General features: G+C 46.9%; 1 protein-coding gene and 1 long non-coding RNA gene across 4 annotated transcripts in view; one reads left to right on the top strand and one right to left on the bottom strand.

Annotated features, from left to right (window-relative positions):
- Positions 1-2,787: 2,787 nt before the first annotated feature.
- Positions 2,788-17,927, bottom strand: LOC148653167 (uncharacterized). 3 transcript variants are annotated; one of them, XR_015941617.1, is made up of 4 exons: positions 17,614-17,927; positions 16,567-16,917; positions 5,361-8,218; positions 2,788-3,782 (listed from the first exon to the last, which is right to left on the bottom strand). It is a non-coding gene; the product is annotated as an uncharacterized LOC148653167 (long non-coding RNA). The 3 variants fall into 3 exon arrangements; XR_015941618.1 differs by having other exon boundaries at positions 2,788-3,024; positions 3,647-8,218; XR_015941616.1 differs by having other exon boundaries at positions 2,788-8,218.
- A 183-nt stretch (positions 17,928-18,110) lies between these two features.
- Positions 18,111-23,311, top strand: part of prkcha (protein kinase C, eta, a) — a 45,794-nt gene continuing 40,593 nt past the window's right edge. Inside the window, exon 1 of the mRNA XM_088647787.1 lies at positions 18,111-19,167. Coding sequence (XP_088503913.1) covers positions 18,817-19,167 — 351 coding nt within the window. The 5' untranslated portion in view covers positions 18,111-18,816. The remainder of the gene's footprint in view (positions 19,168-23,311) is intronic.

Raw genomic sequence — 23,311 nt, forward strand, 5'->3', positions numbered from 1 at the left:
GGGGGTACAGTGTGAGATCCCCGAGGGGGCGAGTGGGGGTACAGTGTGAGATCCCCGAGGGGGCGAGTGGGGGTACAGTGTGAGAGCCCCGAGGGGGGGTGAGTGGGGGTACAGTGTGAGATCCCCGAGGGGGGGCGAGTGGGGGTACGGGGTGACAGTCCCAGGATGGTTACAGGTCCACAGACAGTTTGTAAGGTCTGTAGAGAGTGTCAGTGGCGAGGGGGCGTCGTGGGGAGAAGGAGAAAGTCAAGGCTTCTCTGAAGAAGTAAATCAAACCCAAATGTACTGTAAGTTTCCAATTTTGATTCTGTTTAGATACTGTGTAACTGCTTAGCCCCCGGGGCTCCCCTGCTGTTTCCAATGTGGAGAATTAGGGGAAAACAGATCTAGCGAATCCGCCTGCTCTCTTTCGAGGACTCTCGCTCGCCGGCTCCAGAGGAGGGGAGGGGCAGCTGCAGCAGGAGAGGAGAAGAGGCAGGAGTAGGAAACTACACGCAGCAGTCGGCAGTCGCCTGCTCCTTGGCCTCCAGCCCATTTTCACACGGTGTCGGAGAGCCTTGGAGTGGTCACCGCCAAGGTCCAGTGTGCGTCTCTTGCAGAAGGGACAGTTAGTCAAGGGATGACCCCAGGTGGCTTGAGATGCTCTTTCTGCTGCCTGTGCTCAAAGCTGTCGCCCCAGGTTTTGAGCAGATAAAAAGTGGCAGCCACACAGTACCTGCAGTTCAGAGGAGACTCTCATGAGAAGAGAGTCCCATGAAACCCAATTCAGTTCAAACGAGAGGAACAAACTTGAAATGCAGTCTGTTGTGAGTTGAGTCTGGGAGACGCTTAGCTCTTTCCTAGAATGGGAGACCTTTATCTACAAGAGCCACTCTCGTAAATCCAGTCCGGCTCCATCCCAACATGTGAGATGAACCGTTCCTTCACTAGCTGAAGACGGGGAAGCCCTGATGGTAAGTCTTTACTTTCTAGTTTGAAGCGCACCTCCAGAGAATTTTGTGGGGACTCGGGTTACCATAGAAATAGCAACAAAAACTGCACCGTGACATAATGCCTGTCCCCTCCCTGGTGGGTGGCACTCGGATAGATGCGTCCTGGGCTGCCTCGCTCTCGGCCTCTTCTAGCACCACAGTCAGGAGGCGCCAGCCAGTGCCCTCCTCACCTGCTTTAAATTTAAACTCTATTTTCGCATGTCGTCACAGGGCTGCCATCGGCATTCTGAAGCTCAGGCGCGTTTCTATTATGGGACACGGGGTCCCTGGGTCTTGATCTTGGACTTTTTTTCAGCCCTCGCGAACGCCGAGGTGTGGGCCGCCGCGGGAGAGTTTCTGGAGGCGGCGAAAATAGATCGCGGTGCTTCTGAGCAGGACGGGCACACACATCCAACTGCGCGTCGCTTGGCTTTTATCCCAGCTGAGCTCCTAATTACAGGCCTGGATTCAACTGCAAATGAATGTATTCAAGTGTTTTAAGCCCTTAAAAGGTGTCGAAGTTTAAGACGCCTTCCACTCTTTGATGGCAAATTAATAGTGATTAAGTGTAATAAGGTAATTATTACACTCGTTGAACTAAAAGAGAGGTGACAAAACTGCCACCTTGCAGGTCTGGGGTTCTTGGTCCGATTCATGGCTGGGCCACCTGCTTTGTGCAGTTTGCACTTTCTTCTCAGGTTTGCATGGGCCTTTCTAGTGATGCTTTGTTTCCTATCTCCTTAGAAAGAGGTGCTGGCTGGGTTTATGGTGTCTCTGTGCACGTTCTCTGGGGCAGACCATAGTCTGGTCTTTACCCTGTCCTTTGGGAATGGGTTCCAGGCTGCTTCGATCCTTTCCAGGAATGGATGAAGGTAAAAAAAAGAAGATCCTGTAAAAACCGACAGACAGTGTGTCCAGAGTCCTGATATTTGGACACAGTGACATAGTGTGCCTGCTATTTTCAATAGTGTTAAGTAATGAGTAATGACAATTTCTGTGTTCAGTTTTCTGAACTTGTGTTCAGTTAAAAAACTGCTGATAGACACTTCTTTGGTCACTGCAAAATGTTACAAGTAACTTATAATCATCAGCATTTTTTAGGAGGTGGAAAAGGGTGAATTCCTCTAAGGTGTGGCCTACATGAAGAATTTGTGTAAGCAATTGAGAGCTCAGCTCCGAACTGTGAGGTCTGAGGTTCTGTCCGAGTGTGGCTACAGACACCCAGAGCTGTTGAGTCTTCTGATGATTCAGCCTTAAAATCCTGCAGTCAGGCGACATCTTGTGGTGCTTGCGAGGAATGGAGAGAACCAGCCTCCCATTTTCTGTGACTGAACCTCTCTTTTGTGTTGCAGCCTGCACTGCAGGTCATGTTGCCGCTCCCTTCAGAAAAAAAAATAACATCGCAGACAGCCCTTTCTCATTTATCTGCGCCAAAATCCCCCCCCCAACCCCCTCGGTCGGATGGATGGTATAAAAACTCATTATTTCTAAGTGCAGCTGCTGCAACAGAAGCGGGGTATTTCTTTCCATTTGCAATGGTGGAAAAGAAGCGTTGTCAAAAAAGCGAACATTTCGATACATGGCTTCAAAGTGCTGCAGACACGTAGCATTTAAAAGTCAGTAATTGGATCATTATTGGAGTTGGAGAACACAGGGCGGCTGTCCGCTCTTCACACTGGGAGGGAAAGGCTTGTGTTTGTTTTGAAAATATTGTGCTGAGCTCAGGCTTGTACGCTGCTCTTCCAGGAAATCATTGTTTCGATGCCATGACTCGGGTAAGAATGCACAGAGATTTAATGATTCACAGCACTGGGAGTTTAGCTTTAACATTATGGGGTTGTTTATTGCTTCAGGTCATGTCTGTTTTTTCCTCGTCGGTCTCCCTCCGGTTCTGACCCTGTGCTCTCCTCCAGTTCTGTGAGCCAGTGCTCAGCTCAGGGCTCCCCACAACGCAGCTGGCTGGAGATGTGGGTCTTGGTGCCGTCGGATATGGACAAACAGAATACCTCACTGTTCGAGCTGATGTTGTTTGGTCATCAGCCTTTCGCAGGACCTCGGAGAGAAATGGCGAATTAAGAAACTTGATCAGAACTTGTGAGACACGGACGTGAGATTCTCACGTTTCTGAGGTGTGAAAAGAAATCTGACAACAGGTTTGCGTTTGATTGTGTGGTAGCTGTCCAGTGTTATACCATAGAGGAGTTGTTAACATGGACTCAGAACTGTCCAAGAGAGCCTGTTTTGTCATTTGGGTATAGAAATCGGAGGCGGTCTGAAAATACACCCCTCCTGCAAATTTCCTCACAACTGCTTTAGTTTTTTGGGACTGATGCAATACGAAATGAACTCCCTATGCATAGTCACAACAAACACTGTTCATCCCAGAGTGGAAATTGGCCTGAATGTAAGTTCTGGAATGTGGGCTTGGACAAGTAGAAGCAGAATTCCCAAAATCCCTGGTTTTCAAATGTGTCAAAAATCTCGAAATTTTTCCTCTTGTGTTTTTTGATACAGCAGCTACATTTTCTAGTAACCCCTTGTCATTTTGCGTTTTCGTCACTGCTGACAATTATCTGATGTTGCTTGACGACAGGCTGCTGTTCTGTTCTTTCACAGCCAGCCCTGTGCCCGTTTGTCTGGTAATCGTCATTAATGCGTGTTCAGTCCTGACTCACCTCTCCATTCAGAGAAGTCTGTAGGGCTTGGGTTAGCTCCTCACACAGTCCGGTCTCTCAGGAGACATGATCCAGGTCCGGGACTGAGCAGCTTATGCAGAGCCATCATATAAATACCTCTCAGTGCCCGCTGGCACTGGCATAAGAAGAGTTAAAGAGATTATGATTCTAAAATCTCCGGACAGTCTCTTAAATCCTGCATTGGTCCAAACACAATGGTGATACCTTCATGGTAAAGAATGGAGTATTGAGCATCACTTCCCATTCTAAAAAGCTAGTTCTTGAACTGTAGGTACTAATAACACTGCTATGTAATTTTAGTTTTTTTGCATGCTTCTTTAATTCAGAAAAGAACCAATACATCACAGCCAGGCAGAGTGAATCATCTGTCTAATTACTATAGTGACTCGTTAGCTTCACAAGTTGTCAAATTGAGCGTTGTAAATGGGATTACCGCAGTTTCTCAGGGATTAGTAACTATTGCCCTCTGCCTAAATGCAGAGCCTCTTCTCACACCCCTGGAAAAACAAAACAAAACCACTGAATTCTGAAAATCGCTCTCTTTTGTGTTTTCTTTCTCCATTCATTCCTCTGAGGGGGATTTAGAGCTCATTTTGTCCTTCCTGCATGGTAACATTCCCACAGGCAGCCTCATGAGAGACCTGCAGCGGTGAAGGCTACTAAATTGCTGCGATTATAACAGGCCTCTGTGATAATCTAATGACAGAGGAATTGATCCATCCTCCTGACCTGCTCTTCGAGAGAACAATGGCCAGGTCTTGAACACAGCCTGCCCCTCAGTCCTAATGACAGGTACTGCTCTGACTGGCAGGCCAGCACTTTTAGTAGATCCGTCAGCGACAGAGGTATTCAAGGACTGCATTGTGTCTGCCATGGATGCAAGTGTAAATTAAATATATATGTGTGTGCGGTATGTGTGCATTTGTATGGAGCGAACCGGGAATTATCAGGAATTTCTTAGTAATTAATTTTGTTGGTGCATTAATATATGCTGTTAACCATTTCTCACCTGATGAAAAGTGATTATTTTCTTTCAACTTATGAGAACATAAAATCATTTATAAATGAGGAGTCCATTCAGTCCATGCAACTCATTTGGTTTTTTAGTAGCTAAGTACAACTACTCTTTCATTACCGCCAATATTCTGTTTTCATTTTTTAGTGCTTCCTTGTGTTTGGACAAACACAAACTTTTAAGACTTTTACGTCAGTGACCTCTTGTGTCTCAGATATTTTTACTAAATGTACTAGCTCACATGTTATTTACCTGTCTGCATCATCTGCCAGGTCTTGGTCTAGTTTTACATTTGGTTCGAATCTTTAGAAAAGTCCTTTGTTGCTTTTACAGTACAGTTTGCTAGTCCTCCTATTTTGAGTTCATCTGAGAATTTGACTATTTTTCTAACTACATGGTATAAAAGTGGAACAGCAGCAGTGGTCCTAGAACAGATCCCTGTGGCACTCCACTAATTATACCACTACAACTTGAACATTCACCTCTTATCTGTACATTCTGTTTCCTTCTCATTAACCATCTCTCAGTCTAAATACGTGTTGTGTCCTGAGTGCTTTCGAACTGCAGTTTGACCATCTTTTTATGAATGAGTTCAAAAACCTTCTCAAAATCTAAATATACCTTATAATGTGCTCTGTCACCATCACTGCTTTAGAAAATGAGTTGAGGAAGACCTACCTTTTCTACGTCCATTCTGACTACTCCTTTCATCTTTTTTTTGTGGATGGACCTCACTTTTGAGTAATACTTGAAGGGTTTTGAAAATTGACTGAGAAATAATTTTAATGATGGGATGTATCTGAATGCCGTTGCATACGTCTGAAGCTCAGCAGGTGTGAGCCTGCCCAGTACCAGCAGGGGAGACCTCCAGGAAAAGCTAAGGTTGCTGTTGGAAGAGGTGTTAGTTGGGCCAGTTGGGGGTGCTAACCCGCAGTCTGTGTGGGTTCTAATGCCCCAATACAGTGATGGGGACACTATGTTGTAAAAAGGCGCCGTCTTTCGGATGAGACGTAAAACCGAAGTCCTGACTCTCAGTGGTCATTAAAAATCCAAGGGTGTTTCCCAAAAAGACTAGGGGTGATACCCTGGTGTCCTGGCCAAATTCCCCCCCCAGTCTTTACCAATCTTGGCCTCCTCATCCCATCTCTGAACTGGCTTCATCACTCTGTTCTCCTCCCCTCTGATAGCTGGTGTGTGGGGAGAGTACTGGTCCACTATGGCTGCCATCACATCATCCAGGTGGGGGCTGCACACTAGTGGTGGTGGAGGGGAGTCCCCATGACCTGTAAAGCACTTTCAGTGGAGTGCACAAAGACAAATTGCAACCTTTTCTGGGGCTCTGGAATGGCTCAGCCAAGAAAGGCATTCATCTGAGCATGGGTTGAGCTCGATGAGCGCTGTTGAGGGTTCGAAACCTGGGTCCTGGAACTGGCGGCCAGTGCCAAGATTCCGCAGGAGCGGGAGGGATCGGCAAGCTGGAGTCTTCACAGCTTCTGGCAGCACAGCAACCCCTGCGTCTTCAAGGTGTTGGAATCTCATTCTCCCCATGTGAGGTTTCAGGAAAAATGCAAATGGAAATTCCAGATTGGATGGGTTTGTAATGCTAATAACGAACTGGATTTCTGTAAAAAGTGCTTTTATGTGGAAAAAATAAACGACAGCCTCGCATATGTAACTGCATTTAAAAATACTGCAACCCTGCCTAGGTGTCCTAGCAGACCGTCTCCAGCACTGACAGTACTGCACTCATTGCCATGGGACACACTAGTATCCTGTAGCTGGCCGGATGTAACCAGATGTGCAGCTTTGCAGGTCCTAATTGCAGTCTGGGCAAAAAAGTTATTGGCGGCAGCAAGCCATACTTCTGTATAAAGATTCTGTCATCCTACCGGAAATTCGAGTGGAATGGAGGAAATTGTTACAGCTAATAGCTTCCCTCTGAACATGAAGTCTGTTCTCTGTGCTTTAAAAAAAAAAGCTACTCTTCTTTGAGCCTATCAAATAGCCTGACCATGCTCTCAGATCTCCACTAATAACAGGTAAGCAACTTGCACATGTGTGTACCACTCTTGAGACAGGGCAGGCCTTATCTCCAGCACTTCCAGTCCCTAATAAAGGCCTGTCTTCCCGTATTAACTGGTGAAGCCTTCCGTTCAGCTGTAACACAGCGTCCCTGTTGAACTGACACAGAGCAAAGCAATTACATTCAACTCTCAGGCCCATGAAGACAGACGTTCATAGTCTCAGTGATTAAGCAAGGAAGGGAGAGAGTAAAAGGGCTGATTGCATCAAAGTGAAGGGGTCAGAATGGGTTTCAGGGAAATTGTCTGGTTAATCTAGGGAACAGATGCTGGCCTCCCAACTTCTTTTTCCAAAAGCTGGGTGTGATTAACTCTTCTCAATTTTGTTTACTACCACAGCACGTGCCCAATATCCAACTCTCAGGGTTGGAGTGCTGACTGTCAATAAAATAGTCAACATTTACAAAGAGACCAGGATTAATGCTGTGAAGGATCAAATGAGCGCAGGGTGGAAAGTGTTGCTGAAATCCAGGAACTTTAATATTGTGTGGGTAAAACAAATAAGGTGCTTCAGCTGCTGTTGAGGACACCTTGTGGCTGCCTGTGTTTGACAGGCTGTTGGGGAAGCAGCTCTTCCCCCTCCTTCTCTTCCAACACGCCCTGTGCCTGCATGTGCAGCGAGGGGCTCTAGTCGACCCTCTAGCCTGGGATTAGCTGCTTTAGTGGCAGAGGATCTGAAGGCTGTAGGCGGGAGGTCTGGGTATTTTTGCTGGCTCCAGCTGAATGCCACCCTGATCTCTCACACAAACAGTGCTCCTCAAGGCCGTCGGCCACCTGGGAGACACCTGTGGGCCCTTAGCCATATTAATTCCAGCTAGCGGCCTCCCCCTCCCACCTCCCTGCCTCTCTGCTCCACCCTGCTAGCAGTGGTCTGGCCAGAGGTGCTATCCTGTTTCCCACAATGCATAGAGCCACACGGGCCCTGCACAACCCCACTGTGACTGTAGATTACTGGCTGGGGCTCTCATGAAAACCTGCTTACTTACCAGCTTTCTGACTGATTGCTCTAGGGCTCAAGGCCCTTGCTAACAGGAGACCCTATCAAACTGAAACTTTCGTTTTTTAGCACATGTAGGGGAGACGCTTGGGAACACACTGTATTTTGATTGCCAGGAACCTCCAGTTGTTTCTTGCAGGTTCCTAAGGAGCCACATTCAGGATCTGGCCTCTGCGTGGTGATTGTGTGCCTTCAGATGTTAACAGGTGTGTCGCTGTATTACGGAAATGGCACTCTCTGAGAAAAGGGTGAGCTGGAAACGGGAGGGATACTTCTGTCCATTGTGGACATTAGGTCCAGGTACACTGAAGAGTCCTCTGCTGAAAGGGAGCTGACCTTGTCTTCCCGGCCTTGAGGGTCTCTGTGAACACTGACTGTTTAACGGTGCCTCAGGCCTGCCGTCTGCAGCGCTGCACGTCTCTGCCTCTGGTGGAAGTAGCCTCATTCCCCCCTGAAGGCTGGGAGAGAGCAGAGTAAAACACGGCCGCGTTTCCAGTTTCTATTTTTGTGCACTGAGCGTCTCTCCGTCTAGAGGCGGGGAAACGGAGCAGTTCGTGAGCGAGGCAGCCGTGCGCTGCCAGGGGTTAGTGTGTGGCCCACATCCGCTGTTCCTGACAGCCTCTGGATTTTGGGGAGCCCGGAGAATCTGTCCCTTTCCTGGAGGCCTTTCAGTAGAGCCCTTAATACGGCACTGACGCCTCTCTGGCGCGGGGCTCCCCCCCATCTGGTTTGACTTAGCTCTGATGGAAAGGCTGCCAGAAATAAAATGGGACATACCTCCTGTCTGAGAGCCGAAATGTCACTTGCGATTGCTCAGTGCGGTGCTGGGCTCTGCTCCTTCTCTTCCCCTCTCCCCCTCTCTCTCTCTCTCTGTCCCTTTCTCCCGCTACGCCCCAGCTTCGTTCTCCTTGCGCTTTTTTTTTTCCCCCTCTGTGGAGGATTAATAATAGTAATAATAATAAAGCCAAACCACTGTAAATATTCTGAAGAATTTTTATGGACTGCCATATGTAAATGTGGAGCCGTGGTAGATCATAAAAGAGCTGTGTCACATTTTTACTTTTCTAAAAAATCCGAAACCAGATGCCGAGAGGGCCCCTGGGACCGGTGTGTGTGTGCGGGGGGGGGGGGGGGGGCTGGATGTCTAACGCCCCCCTTCAAGTGGTGTTATGTTAGAGCTCTCTGGGCTCACTTCATTATACGCTCGTTATTGAGGTGTTTTTATGTGGTCTGGGCAGGCCTGACCAGCACAAAGAGCGCTCTCTCCGCACCCCTACAAGAGAACTTCAATTAAAGTATTGGGTTTCATGTGTGACATGAGTGCTGGTATGAAATGTAGACCTGTGAAAAAGGATACTTAGCACCAAATCAACTTTTATGACAGTAAATTATACGCCACGTTTTTTTTTTTCCTTGCATTTTTACAGGCCGCCTGTTTAATTCTGGAGGGGCACGGGAGACCCCTGGAGGCTTGTAACCATGGAGAGCATGTTCAGCTAAAGGTTCAGCATTCCCGCTTTTCTCCGGAAAACGGGAACCTTTTTGAAAGACCCGATTCTTTTGTCTTCCTCGGGGTCTGTAATCCTGTAATCTGAGATGGCTCTGAAGTGGCCTTAACGCCATTTCTCCCTGCTGTCTGTGCTGCTCACCTGGGCCCTGCAGCTGAACTGAAACCAATCTTATTGATGGTGGTAGCTGATGCTGTGTTGAGACACATTTTTCTTCTGTTCTGGGTTACAAAGACACATCGCTTTTGTAGCTGATAATTTCCCTGTGACCCCTATTCTAAAATGGAGTGGTTCTGCGCTCGAGTACTACAGATTCTCCGATGTGGACCTGGCTGCATGACAGTATGAGATGAAATCGGGCGGAGCAGAGTGGTGGCACTGTGGCTCAGGATCTGTGCCTGTGGGTGGAAGGTTGCCAGTTCGTATCCCGCGGCCGGCAGAGGAATCCTACTCTGTTGGGCCCCTGAGCAAGGTCCTTCACCCCAACTGCTCCAGGGGTGCCGTATAAATGGCTGACCCTTGCTCTGGTCCCAAGCTTCTCTCCCTGTCTGTGGGTCTCATGGAGAGCAAATTGGGGTATGCGAAAAGACAAATTCTTAATGCAAGAAATTGTATAATAATAATAAAGGGGGGAAAAGAAGAAATGAGAGTCCAGAAGGACTGAGTGGTTGAGAGTGGAACTGCTCTGTGAACCCTGGAGCAGTGCTGACTCCACCCAGCCAGTCCCAGGGTGGTATTCTGAGTGAGTGCGAGGACTGGCCTGGAGCCTGTTATCTGAGCCCACATCTGTTTTCACAATATTCCCCTGTCATGCCCACAGAGCTCAGAGGACTTTATTTATTGAGGTGTCAGTATTTTATATCCCTGCAGTCGCAGGTTAGTGAGGGCCGCAGGAAGGCGTGAGGGAGTAGGGGCAGAAGTAAAGAGTTATTGCCCGCAGTGGGAGGCAGTGACCAGCTCGTGACTCGCGCATCGAGACAGGAGAGCCACGCAGCTTCGCCTCAGCTGGAGAGATGAGGGTGGTGTTTTTTTCCAGACCAAGAAAGCCAGCCAGTGTTAGTGAATTGCATTGATTCGGAAAACATGCAATTAAGCAGGGTTTGATCCAAAGCCCGTCAAACAAACAGAGTTTTCCTGGGAGCACAATGCATGGGAGAATTAAAACAACATTCATCTCCTGGACAAATCCAGAGTGAGGTGGTAAAAATGAGTGTCAGATGAAACAGAGAAAGGGCTCCGGCATTAGCTGATGAGTAAACCCTCATTCTGTCCATTCATAGTGGTTTTCAGTCCCGACCATCTCCTGTCAGCTGATTGGAGAGTCTTTTTGTCACATTAATGCTAAATTTTACCATGGTGAAAACCTATAGACGGACCAAGGAACTACTGTACTGAACTGCATGCCACCTGCAAAAATAACAGGGAAGAAAACCTGCTTCTATAGCATGACGAGATGGAATGAATACGTTTGTAGGAGATGCTAGGATGGGAATAACTAAAGTCAGAGCTCAGTGAAGAAAGTCATACAGCAGTGAAGCAATAAAGGGCCAGACTGTGAGGGTCTGTGAGCCTGTGGGAGCTAATTGGAGATTTGCTTTGAGCTGTGAACCCTTTACCAGAGGATTGTGGGTTCAAGTTCAGACACAGACACTGCTGTTATATCCTTCAGCAAAACCCATGCCCAGATTGCCTCAGTCCACCCAGCTGTAAAAATGTCTACCTGGATTTACTGGGGGGGGTAATCTTCACCAGGTGTCAGCAAAGAGTTTGATCCCTCAATGCTAAAGAAACAGGGGCTAACTACAGCCCTGCAAGTCACCAGAAGTCATGAAAAGACTTTTACTTGAACTAAATCACTAGCCTGGGCAGCTGCCAAGCTTCACTCTAACAAAGGGTGGTGTTTTCATGCTTAACTGGAGGAACAGGTACTGCACAGCTTACTGAAAGTCTTCATTTTTCCAGAAGGCTTGTGTCTGACTCGACACCTGGGAAGTTACAGGTCCGTATTTTCTTTGCCTTAGCCTAAGGTTTAAACTGCTTTTCCTGTCAGAGATGGAAGACCGAGACAGGAAGCCTGAATGACACTCCATCACAACAGATCAATTGTTCTCCTGCTCCGTCTGGATTCCTGGAACTGCCTCTGCTCTGGATTGCTGTAAAACCCAGTCTCCTGTTAGAGTCTGTGCATACGTCTGTCTGTGCCTTCGCGTGTTTCACTGCTTTAGACATTACAATCTTCTTCTGCCGCAGTTTCCCAGATGGGCTTGGGTCAGTTTGGCTGGCTGACACAGAAGTGGCCAGGCTGTAGATTATTTGGATGTGCTGTTCGGATGTCCGGTGAATAAAGATCAATGAATTTCACGACGCTGTTGCTTGAATTAAACACCGGCCAGCTTGTCACCCAGGTCGCCGTGTCTCTCGGCTCAGTGCATTCACCCCATTTTCAAACAAAACATTCTTCTGGTATGAGATTTTAAAAAATGGGGGAGCAGATTTTTTAAAAAATGGGGTAGCGTTGTCGTTTTGTTTTGTAGGTTATTCTTGGAGCTCAGCTGTCTCCCTCTCCACCAACACTCCCTCTTGCTCTGCTCCGGGCCTGGGAAAGGTTTCTTTCTGCGAACGCTGCCTTCCAGCAGCCACAGCAAATGAGGACAGTTGTGAAAACAGGGAAGCACAACAAATCACTGTGCAGCGCTGCAGTCATGCCAGCCTGAGCTCCGGGTCTAAATTGCTTTACCAAAAATGCCCAGCCTAATCCTTAAGAAAATACCTGTACCCCCCAAAAAAAATCGAAGAAAGAAAGAAAAACAAATAAGAGGGTGATTGGCAGGAGTCTGACATCGCTCTCAAGCGAGGTCTCAGATCTCCGGAGATTATCGGGCTGGGCGGAGAGGGAGGGCAGTAAGCGTGGGGCCCAGGGTTAGAGCCTTGCTTTATTCTCACTCTGCTCCGGGCGACCCAGGTTAAAAGACGAGTGTAAAAAAAATTGCCCAGTACGGGGCAAAGGGCTTCTGGTTTGTCACTTTGGCTCAGAGAGCGAGCGCGAGAGGGGGACTTTATGTTGGGGGGAGGGGAGAGCCGGGGTTCAGCTCAAGCAGTCTCCTCCTCTCCTGTCTGAGAGGACAGCGCGCTGCTCTAGGCAAGAATTATTACGGCAAGCTCGACTCTTCTACCTTTACCTAACCAGGCCCAATGAAAGAACGGCCCATATTAAGGAGCTGCAAGGCCAAAAAAAACAAAATAACGTACTGAAGGAAATCGGTATTAAAGTACCTGTAATAAAAAAACTGAAGCTCGGTATCTTTCCATCTGCTTCTCTAGTTTAATGTTTCAAAGTACCTTTAGTTATTAAAGGGCTCTCCCCACAGAACGGAACGATGCTGCAGTTAAATCTGGTCGACAGCACCATCATATTAGATTTCAAATAGGGTTTAATGTCTCGGAAAATGTTATTTTAGATAGCTAACTAGATTTGATTCACAGCTCTCTGTTGCGTGGACTGCCGTGTCTGGGCTTTCTGAAAACCGTATTTCTGCTGCCAGGGTGGGGGGTGTTGTGTGTGAAGGGGGCGTGTCAGTGCAGGCGTATGTGGATGTACGCTGGAAGAGTGTGTGTGTGTGTGTGTGTGTCCTCTCTCACAGACCCCCTGACCCCTGCCCTGTTAGTCCAGCTGGTGTGGGAGCTCAGTAATCTGACTCCCTGACCCCTGTAGGTCATCTGTCACTTTGTGCCGGAGGGAGAATGTGTTGGAGGGGAGCAGAAAGTGCCGTGAAGATTCATCGTTTCTCAAAGCAGGGGCTTTGGCAATACTGTAAATGCTATGGCCAGCAAAACAACTTGAATTCGAATCTGAGAGAGATCCATCTTGTAACTCCATCTTCATCGCTTCAAGGCTGAAATGCAGGGATAGCCTGCCCTCTTCTGGGCAAATATAGTATTACACTGCAGGCTCTCGTCAGTGAGCGAAACAGTGAGGTTGGAGACTTTAGATGTTCAAACTCTCAGTTTTGTTTGATTGTGACCATTTTAAGATCTGGTTGTTTTGTAGTATTTTCCTTTACAGCCCTTTTACTTGGCTTCTTACTATGAAAAAAATCAAACAATCTGTGAGATGGTACAGCGAAACATTGTTGAAGGCTTTTCTTTAACATGGGTCAGAAAGACTGATATGATGGTGAGCCTTAAGGGATAAAACAGTAAAGAGCATGTGAGTCGATGCATGTTTTGATATCCTGTCTTTATTGTCTTATCTATGATAAAGAATTGTTAACTTAGGGCAGTAGTGGTCAAACCTCTGGACTGACCCAGAAGGGGCACTACTGCTGTATTCTTGAGCAAGACCCTTCCTACAACTGTGCAAATGTAAGCTGATTTGGTTAAATAAGTAATAATGACATTAATCCATAGCACAGAAAACAGAAACAATGAAACAACACATCACTGTATCAGCATGGGTTTTCAAAACCATCATCTAGGGAAGAATGGACAGAGGCATAGATAACTGGACTGGACAGAGGCAGAGACAGCTCCAGTGGACAGGGAGATGGACAGAGACAGAGACAGCTCCAGTGGACAGGGAGATGGACAGAGGCAGAGACAGCTCCAGTGGACAGCAAGATGGACAGAGGCAGAGACTGCTCCAGTGGACAGGGAGATGGGCAGAGGCAGAGACAGCTCTGCTTGACAGAGAGATGGACAGAGGCAAAGACAGCTCCAGTGGACAGGGAGATGGACAGAGGCAGAGACAGCTCTGGTGGACAGGGAGATGGACAGAGACAGCTCCAGTGGACAGGGAGATGGACAGAGGCAGAAATTGAGTTAGAGACAGAGCTGCTGACAGAGAGACAGTGGGGCTGGAAACAGACAAAGGGACAGACTTTTACAGTATATTTTACCGAGGGGTGGGTCAGAGGGATGGCGAGTCCTCTCTTCTCTGGACCTGCACTGAGGGACCAGAAGGAAGAGACATACAGTGGCTGTCCAAACCCCTAAGGGCTCAGATACATCTGCTTCACTTTCACCCCCATAACCTTGGGATTTGGAAAGAGGCACTTTTATGAGAAAGAGATGTAGGACCCCCGTGTTTTTAAAAGGCAGTTCCAATCCACATGGACGTGTAATGTGGATGTTAAGAGCTTTGTGGAAGGGCCTTCAGAATTTAAGGTCTTTATTTGAAGCAGCTGGCTGAGAGACCAGGGCTGTGGAAGCAGGGGGAGTTGAAAGGTCAGGGCTAACACCAATCACGAGCTGCCTTTGATGCTGACACGTTACAGGCTGAGTGTACCACTCCACTCACGGAGTGAAGGTGGGGGGGGGGGGACTCCAGGGGACCCCCTTGTACTTGTAATCTTTATGGGCTCTCTAAACGTTTCTTTGAATCAGACTGCAAGAAGAAGGGAAACTCATTTTGTTTAAGTTGTGGAACCCATTACCATCAGTCACGTTAACGTTTTCAGACTGCGTTTCTCTGGGCATCCAGGCGCTCAGGTATTTACAGTCCCCAGCTCCCCTCTGCTGTGGTCATGTACACTTCCCCTTCCCTGCTTTATTGGAACATTTACGGCTGCTTTTAGAAGAAACGCATCCAGCAACCAGGCCTCACAGAAGGAGGGGGAACCTCCTATTTTGTTAAGGCAGCCAAACTGTTTTTCTGTTTACAGAATCCCAAGATGAGATACCTGATACAAAGGCCACCAATCTGAAAGCTTGCAAGAAAAATCTTTCAGCTTCTAAACCACAGATGAGTATGGCAGACCATATAGTACCTTCTGTAAGACGTACCTCATATTCTGCATCCATAGATACAGTCTTGTTAAGACTTCATTTTCATTTAGAGTCTTCATTCACATACTACATCTGACGTGATCTTGCTGTGATAGTCATGGGACTACTTTTGACATGATTCCATCAAAATAAAGACCCAGAGAAAAAATACACAATGAAATCAGAGTGAAAAAGGGCAATATTTTTGTAATGTGAATTGAGTTGTATTTCATATTACTACTTCTCACCAGCTGGAGTGAAAGAGGTTGCACAGCAGGAATTAGCTGTGTATGAAGCCACTACACTCAATTCCTAAGGACCCTAATTGGGTCCGGTGGTGTCTGTAGCTCCAGCTGGAATTCCAGTAAAACATCCCTGAGCAGCTCGTTCCATTGCTCTGCGATCACAAAGCACCGCGGAGCTCTCTGCACAGTCTCTCGAGTCAGAATGGCTCCTGTTCGCATCCAGACAGTGGTCACCAAACACAGCACACCCTTGCTCTCCCACTGCTGCCACCAGCTGGTGAGTAAGCTTCATAGCAGCCCACGCCCCCTGACCTCCCTGCTCCCTGCAGCTGCGGGCTTGAGCAGCTCAGCGAACGGAGTGCTGGGGAGAGTGGGAGACAGTCCCATGTCTCTTTCATCCCTGCCACAGGGGTGGGAGGATCACTAATGTGATGGCGCAGTCGCGGCCAGAGTCTTTGTGGGCACTGTGGGTGGTTACGGTGGATGTGAAACAGATGTGCCTCTGACGGGAGTTGGCCTCCACTTTATTACCAAATTAACTGAGCCAGTGGAAGGCAATTAAAAACCAATTAGAATACAACGTGTTGCAAACAGATCTGCAGGGTGAAAACATGTGGTGCTAACCTTGTGCCCAGAGACCACCTGCTTTACACAGCACTGCCAGGTGGCCGCAGCATGTTGCTGGGACAGTGGCTGGGACACAGCCCTGCTGCCCTGTGAGCAAGAGTGACAGTTTTCTGCCTTCTCCTGGCCCGCTCCTTATCAAACCTCACTCAGCCTCGTGGCTACCAAGTCACAGGAGTCTGATGAGTAAAGCACACCTGCCTGAGGTCAAATCCTTTTGCAGAGAAAAGCAATTTGAACAAACTGTTGCATCCCCCCCCAGCCTCTCCCTCAAGCTCTTTATTCTACATTCGGACTTTTCCAGTAAAGGCTTGTAAAACACAGCCAGACATATTGTTTTTGTGGTCTTGTAGCCTGAGCACGTCAGATCTAGGAAGGCCTGGTCAGTACTGGAAAAGGGGGTATCTGAGGAAAAAGCAGGTTGCTGCTACAAGTTGGTGGACCAGTAGGTGGCGATCTCCCCTTGACCAGCATTGTCCAACCAATGCCCAGGAATGGTAACTGTGGTATTGTCCTTTGAATGACATGTTAACCCGTGGTTCTGATTACTTCTGGTCACTAAATATCCCATGGTACTATTTGTAAGCATAGGGTGTTAACTGCAGTGCCGAGGCCAAATTCCACCTTAAGCATTTAAAATCTCCCTCAAGTTTACCCTTCACTCACCTGGCAAAGGACATTCTTGCTTCTCTGCTTGATCTGCTGCGCGGCGGAGCTGGTAAAGTCCCCCAGGTACGTGCTGCAGTTTATGGAGAGTGCTTTGGGATCCTCTGGTATGGAAAGCACTGCACAAATGCAAGGAATTACTCGTATTCTTTTAGGATTCTGTCTGTTTTATCCTTTGCAGAACGAGCTGTAAAGCGAAGCCCGAGGTGTCTGAGAGTGTCTCCCAAGCAGCAGGTCACAGCTTCAAGGTGGCAGGAAGTCAGGATGGGGCAATAATCGAAGGACAGAGTCTGGCAGATCTGCAGTGTGATCAGACTTGAAGATCATTTTCAGAATCAATGACTGTCTTATCTAAAAGAGCAAATTGCAGAGAGCTTGCTGAGGGGATGCTTACTGTGATAGTAAGATATGGAAATAACCTGAAGGAAAAACATACAAACTCCACACAGAGAGTACCCCAGGTCTAGAACTGACCCCAGCAATGCTGACCACTGCACCTTATTATATTATTAACATAAAGCTACATTTCAGCTTAATTTAGCTCATTGGTTTATAATAAATAATGTCATAATTAATAATATGTGTATAAATGCGATTTAATTTTCACAAGGCCCCAAGTGGAGAGTAAGTGCCAGAAGGTGGCGCTGTTCTGTCACTTTTATGATCGAGCCGTTTAACGCCCGAAAAGGCCTGCCGTGGAGGTGGTTGTTACAACACAATTCACATAACGTGTTTGCGCTCGGTTAATGTACCTGCACATATTCTGAGTTATTCAAAATACAGGGGTGTTGCTGTACAATGGTAAGAGCAAATTAAAGCTGGCGTGCGAGAAGAAGCCATTCGCTTCTCGTTTGGCAGAAGAGCTCGTTCAGGCAGTTTTGAAAGAAGTCCAGGTATCGGTTTCAGCAATATGGCCGGGTAGTTTGTCCTACAGCCCGAGAGCCCTTTGAGTAGAAAAGTGTCTCCTCTTCCACCTCGTTTCCACTGGCTCGTGTTCCCCCAGCTGAAAACGACGTGTCATTTCGATGTGTGATTTCGCATACTCACCGTGTGCGAGAGGAGGGGATTTTTTAGGCCATATATGTCTCATTTGCTACCATCGCACAGCCGATGCATAAACTATAAAACTATAAACTAGTTATCTGCTCGCACTTTCCTATGGTCCTTGATAGACCTCGCTCAACACGCCGCGCTCTCGAGAAGGGAGGTCTGCATTTCGGAAGTTTATTCGTGTCGAGCGAATTCGTTTCTCCAGGAACATGCGCAGGATTATGCTCGCCAGAGTAACAAAATGCACTAACACAGGTTTAGAAAAACCGTGTTTCTGGGCAATCATTTTCCCCCCCCTTCCTTAGATAATCCACCCCACCTCTACCTGTATCATCTGTCAAAGCTGAGCACCGCGGTGCACTGTGGTTATTGTAGTCTCAAACGAGCTGCAAGTCAGCGCCTCAAATGGCAAGAGGATCGGGTAAAACTACATTTTCCGATCCGCGTTACTTACACTTTATTTGCATACGCATACCTTCTTAAGGCTTTCAAAAAAAAAAGAAAAACGCCAGAAAGTAGTTGTACTGCAGAGGACCTAAGCGCATGTTAAGAGTTGGGCAGCCTGGATTTGACCAGAACTAAAGCGACCGTTTTGTCCTTTCCTTTTTCTGACTTGCTTGTCAACTTTCACGAATCTCTTTTACTTCCCTTTACGAGACCTAAACCTCAGTTGGGGCTCTTCCTTATTATGAGCCGCTGTCAGAAGCGCGACTGCACTTGACTAGCGCGGTATGATTGTGCACTGACAGCCGAAATCACAAGGGCTCTCTGGAGCGGCTGGGCAGTCTGCGCCTCACCGGGACGCTGGGCGTTGCAGCGGCGGAGGATGTGGAGCTCAGTGCGGTGTGGGTGAGCAGCTCAGCGCGGTCCTCACACCTGCTGGCGTTTTCTCATTCTCATAAGGCAAATCATTTTAATCGGGCTACGGTACGTGACAAGAATGAAAGACCACTCGAAGAAGAAGAAGAAAACCTGAAGCTGATTGATGTTATTTCTCCCCGTTGTGTGTTTTCGCTTTTAACTGTTCCTTTGAGCTTTTTTTTTAATTTTAAATTTTTTTAATTTTTTTTTCTTAAAAAAAAGGCAACTTTTTAAAAAGTAACGCTGTCGGACATAATTGGGTGACGTTTTGTTTTCGTGCCGTCTTCTGTTTACGTTCTGATCAGAGCAGATAGGAAGGCATTTAACCCGGTTTTCAGAATGAAATTCAACGGATACATGAAGCTGCGAATCGGCGAGGCTGTGGACCTCAAGCCTACGACATTCTCACTCAGGCATTCCGTAATTTTTAATAAGTCCGGTTTCCTGCTAGACCCTTACATTGTGGTCCGGGTGGACGAATGTAAGATTGGACAGACGCACACTAAGCAGAAAACTAACAAGCCAACCTACAACGAGGAGTTCTGTCTCAATATCAACGACGGCAAGAAGATTGAGTTGGCGGTCTTTCACGACGCTCCAATTGGATACGACGACTTTGTAGCCAATTGTACCATCCAGTTCGAAGACTTGATTAAAACTTCCAACACAGAAGAGACGTTCGAGGGATGGGTGAGTCATACAAGGCTAAATTAGCGCCTTGTCCATCGCCATTCTAACAAGTTGACGCGTTTTTGTTTTATTAGTACATCAATCCACAACAGCTCACTTAAGTGCGAGATCTTCTAAATTCCTGCTTTTAAAAAGCAAGATGCAATATCCTTGTAACCTTTCGATTACAAACGCTCTGTTGATGGGCGGAGAACTGTGTGACCCCCCCTGGTTTTGGTAAATTGTGCAGTTTAAATGAGTGCGCACATTAGCGCCCTTTAGTATGGGACTTGTGAATTTAAATTCTATAATCCTGAAACCCGGAGATACAGAGGGTATATTAACTCTCGAATTCATCTGTACTTTGCATTTTAGATGAGATGCCTCACCTTTAAAGGTCTACCTGGGTTGCTCGCGAAACCTTCACAGTCGCAAAATACAGCCTTTGTTTCCCCCCTAACTCGCTTCACCATTTGCTTTGTCTGTCCTGCACAGAGCGTTTTCCCTCTGCTCCAGTTAATCTGTCCTGTCACAGTGTGCATTGGCTTCTCAGTTCGGAGATTGCACCAGGGGAAAAGACTGCTGTCGCTTCTTCTACACTGGTGAAAACGAGCGCTCACTTGCAGACTGGTGCATTTGGGTGTATATCTTCCAGGACTTCCCCTCCTGTTCTTGTAACTATGGGTCATCTTGGGCAGGAAATATAGCACGCCAGTAAGTACAGCACTAATTAAGAGCTGTCACTTACAGCTTCTTTGCAAGAGCAAGCGGGCCTATGACGTATCTGTTTTATTCACAAAAGGCTTACACTCATCTCCGTGACTAGAAAACAATCGTTTCGTCGAGTCCTCCCATTCAAGCAACCCTAAGGGCTTTGTACAGGACATTTTGAAAAAACAATATCGAGAAGAGGAGCTCTAAACAGCTTAGAAGGCATTTGCCCTCTTTTCTTTTGTTTTGTATTTTTGTTAAACAAAAGTGATAAGTTTACAAATCAGATGGGGGCAGTTTTCAGCCCTTGCCAGGGGTAGGGAGCAGAGCTTTTCTTCAGAAAAATAATTTATTTGGCACTTAATTTCTCTGCACTCCTCTGGGGTTGTTCAGTTCTGCGGCTGTGGTGTGCTGTGTTAAATTCTAAGTGCCAGATAAGAGAAAAGACAACTGCCCATTTTCTGACGACCGCAGTCTCATGCGCTTGATGAACTCCGGATATCAAACACCAAGTATGTTTTATGGAAGCGGGTTCTGAAGCAATAAGAATGTGGTTCACGGGCCCCAGAAAAAGATTTTCTAAAGAGGGGATACTGTACATTGGATAGTTCAGAGCTCCAAACGTGACAATGATGAGGGTACAAAAGAGTATTTGAGGTTGCAATGGAGGGAAAGCCATCCGGCCCATATTGCATGCAGCAGCTGAGGGAATCTAAAACGTTGTTTAAGCTGTGTCTTAGAGGAGCACAGAGTGGCTGGGAAGACTGTTGCACATCCTACAACTCTTTGTGTGAAGAAGTGTTCCCCGTTGTGTGTCCTTAAAGTATTTCCCCTCGTGTTTCCACTTATGACCTCCATAAGTCACACTAGAGTGAAAAGGTCTCCTGGATTGCTTTTTTCCTTACCTGACCTCAGAAGGAAGGATCTTGCCTTTCTTTAGGACTGAAGAGATTTAGCTTGGGGGCGGAGCGGTGGCTCTGTGGCTAAGGATCTGTGCCTGTGACTGGAAGGTTGCCGGTTCAAATCCCGTGGCCGGCAGAATCCTACTCCGTTGGGCCCCTGAGCAAGGCCCTTAACCCTAACAGCTCCAGGGGCGCCGTACAATGGCAGACCCTGCGCTCTGACCCCCAGCTTCTCTCCCTGTCTGTGTGTCTGTGTCTCCATGGAGAGCAAGCTGGGGTCTGCGAAAAGACGAATTCCTAATGCAAGAAATTGTATAGGGCTAATAAAGAAACATTATCATTATTATCATTATCATTATCCCTTTCTGTATCCTTTCTGTATATGACACTCCAGGAATCGGTTTTGTTCTCTGGATTCTTTCTAAGGCTATCATGTCAATTTTGTGGTTTTGGTGACCAAATCTGTTGTGTAGTTAGTGCAAAGCAAAAGTTCAAGCTTAACTTCCCTGGATTCGAATTCCACAATTTATACTTTTGTACCCAAGTGCGCTGTTTGCATTTTCTATTGCTTCCCCACATTGTCTTGAAGAGGAAATAGAAGGAGACAGAAAGATCTACATAGACCATCCTCTTTGCCTATGTGGGTAGTTTCCTACCACTCAGAATCACTTGTGCAATACCGTGGATATTCAGCATTTAGAGAGAGGAGTTTATTTGTCATGTGTCCATGTGTATTCAGATTCTTATTCAGGCTGTTCTCTCGTGATGTGCACAGTACAATAGATGACGCCACACAATGTGAACAGTACATCACCAAAGAGTAAATAATAACTAGCCCTTCATCATGCACAACATAGCACAACAACATACAATGGGTACTACAGAACACTAAATAGCAGAACCATGCAAGTTCTCTGTACCTGTGTGGATCATGTTGCACTCATACCATTAGCCTGTTTACTGAGCTCCAGTGTTCAGCACACACCTGGTCACTGCTGGGCCAGGAGCTGCCTCTCTCTTCTGTGTGTTCAGTAACTGGGCCAGAGCTTCCTCACAGGCCGCATACATGCTGCAGTCCACAAGGCACGAAGGGCTTCGTAAATATGCAGGGGCCAAAGGACTGTTCCGGAAGTGTCAGCTTTATCTGCTCCTGTGTAGTTTCATAAATACGCATTCCCCCTCCTTACTTCCCCACCAAATGAAAATTAGCGCTGGTGAAATTTGCGGGGTATGATTTCACTTCTCCATGCATGTATTTTTATTGCTATGGTTAACCCACTATTGGGGCTGTCCTTTCCTATCCCTTTCTCCTGTTGACAGTGATTCTGTTGGTGGGTTTTACTGCGCTTTGCAGGGTTGCTACCCAGTCACATTGTTGAAGCCGATGTCCCTCTGGCATCCTTCAAGAAACAGCTGGATGAGAGTCTTGGATCAATTAGCTACAGCAAAAAAAAAAACCTTAACAAGTTAGATGAGCCAAGAAGCCTCCCTTTCTCCGTTTTGACAAGGGTATAACAAGTAGACACTACCCAGAATCTCTGCACGTCTGACATGGTAAGGGTGAAAAGGACTCGTCTGAGCTGCACGTTTAATCCGCTGCAGGGCTGATGGATAGGAGGGGACCGCACTCACAGAAAGGTAATGTAATGCAGAGGAACCAGCAAAGGTTAATCTTGCCACCGAAAACTAAAGAGAAAAAACACACCACATTTTAGCTGTGGCCCCTCTTCGGGTATGTGGGAGAGCAGGAGAGGGAGGAGGAGAATGGGAGAATGGATAGAGGGGTGTGGAACTGGAGCTCCAGGGATGACAAGAGGTGATGGATCCCAGGAGAGGCGTGGAGTGCAGGAGTGTCTATTTAAATGGAAAGGAGAAATCCGAAAGAGACTCGTTGATCACTTCTTGCTGGAGACGTGTACGAACCACGAAGGACGATTCTGGCTTCTGATGTCTTTCTGGTGTAGCAGCCCTTGAGTCCCTGTGAAGCGATGCAGACAGAGAGAGGTCTGTGTCATCAGAGCTGGGGGAGGTAAAGTAGGAGATGAGCAGTTTGGAAACGGTCATCTCACTAAAATGATAATGTACCAGGTTTTCTTTCTCTTTTCTGACAGTGTTGTCAATTGGTATTCATTACCTGGCTTGCAGGAGCACCTTGTCACATGCAGGTGTTTTTCTAATTAATCACGAATTCAGTAATTCTATTACGTTTCCTAAACATTTCTATTTTACAATTTGATTTCTAACCATACCATCATGGTGTTTTTCAGAAACCACAATGGGGGATTTCAGTTATGAGTTGAAGTGTTTAACGTGTCTGTCACTCGGGCAGGTCTGGGCGCCTCCTGCTTTAGAACAGTGATTTTCTTCTTGTGGGGTCTGACTGGTACATTTATAGAATAACATAAGTTTATTTACACCTTGACCAGTTATTTTATAGATTTACCAATTTTCCAAATACTTACATGACCCAGCGGGTGAAGCTGAAATCACATGGGTGTTACCATGTTGTGAGCACCAATACACAGAATGTAAATGAATTAAAATTCTTACTA

This window comes from Lepisosteus platostomus, chromosome 10 (assembly GCF_059453375.1).
Source record: "Lepisosteus platostomus isolate fLepPlt1 chromosome 10, fLepPlt1.hap1, whole genome shotgun sequence".
Lineage (NCBI taxonomy): Eukaryota > Metazoa > Chordata > Actinopteri > Semionotiformes > Lepisosteidae > Lepisosteus > Lepisosteus platostomus.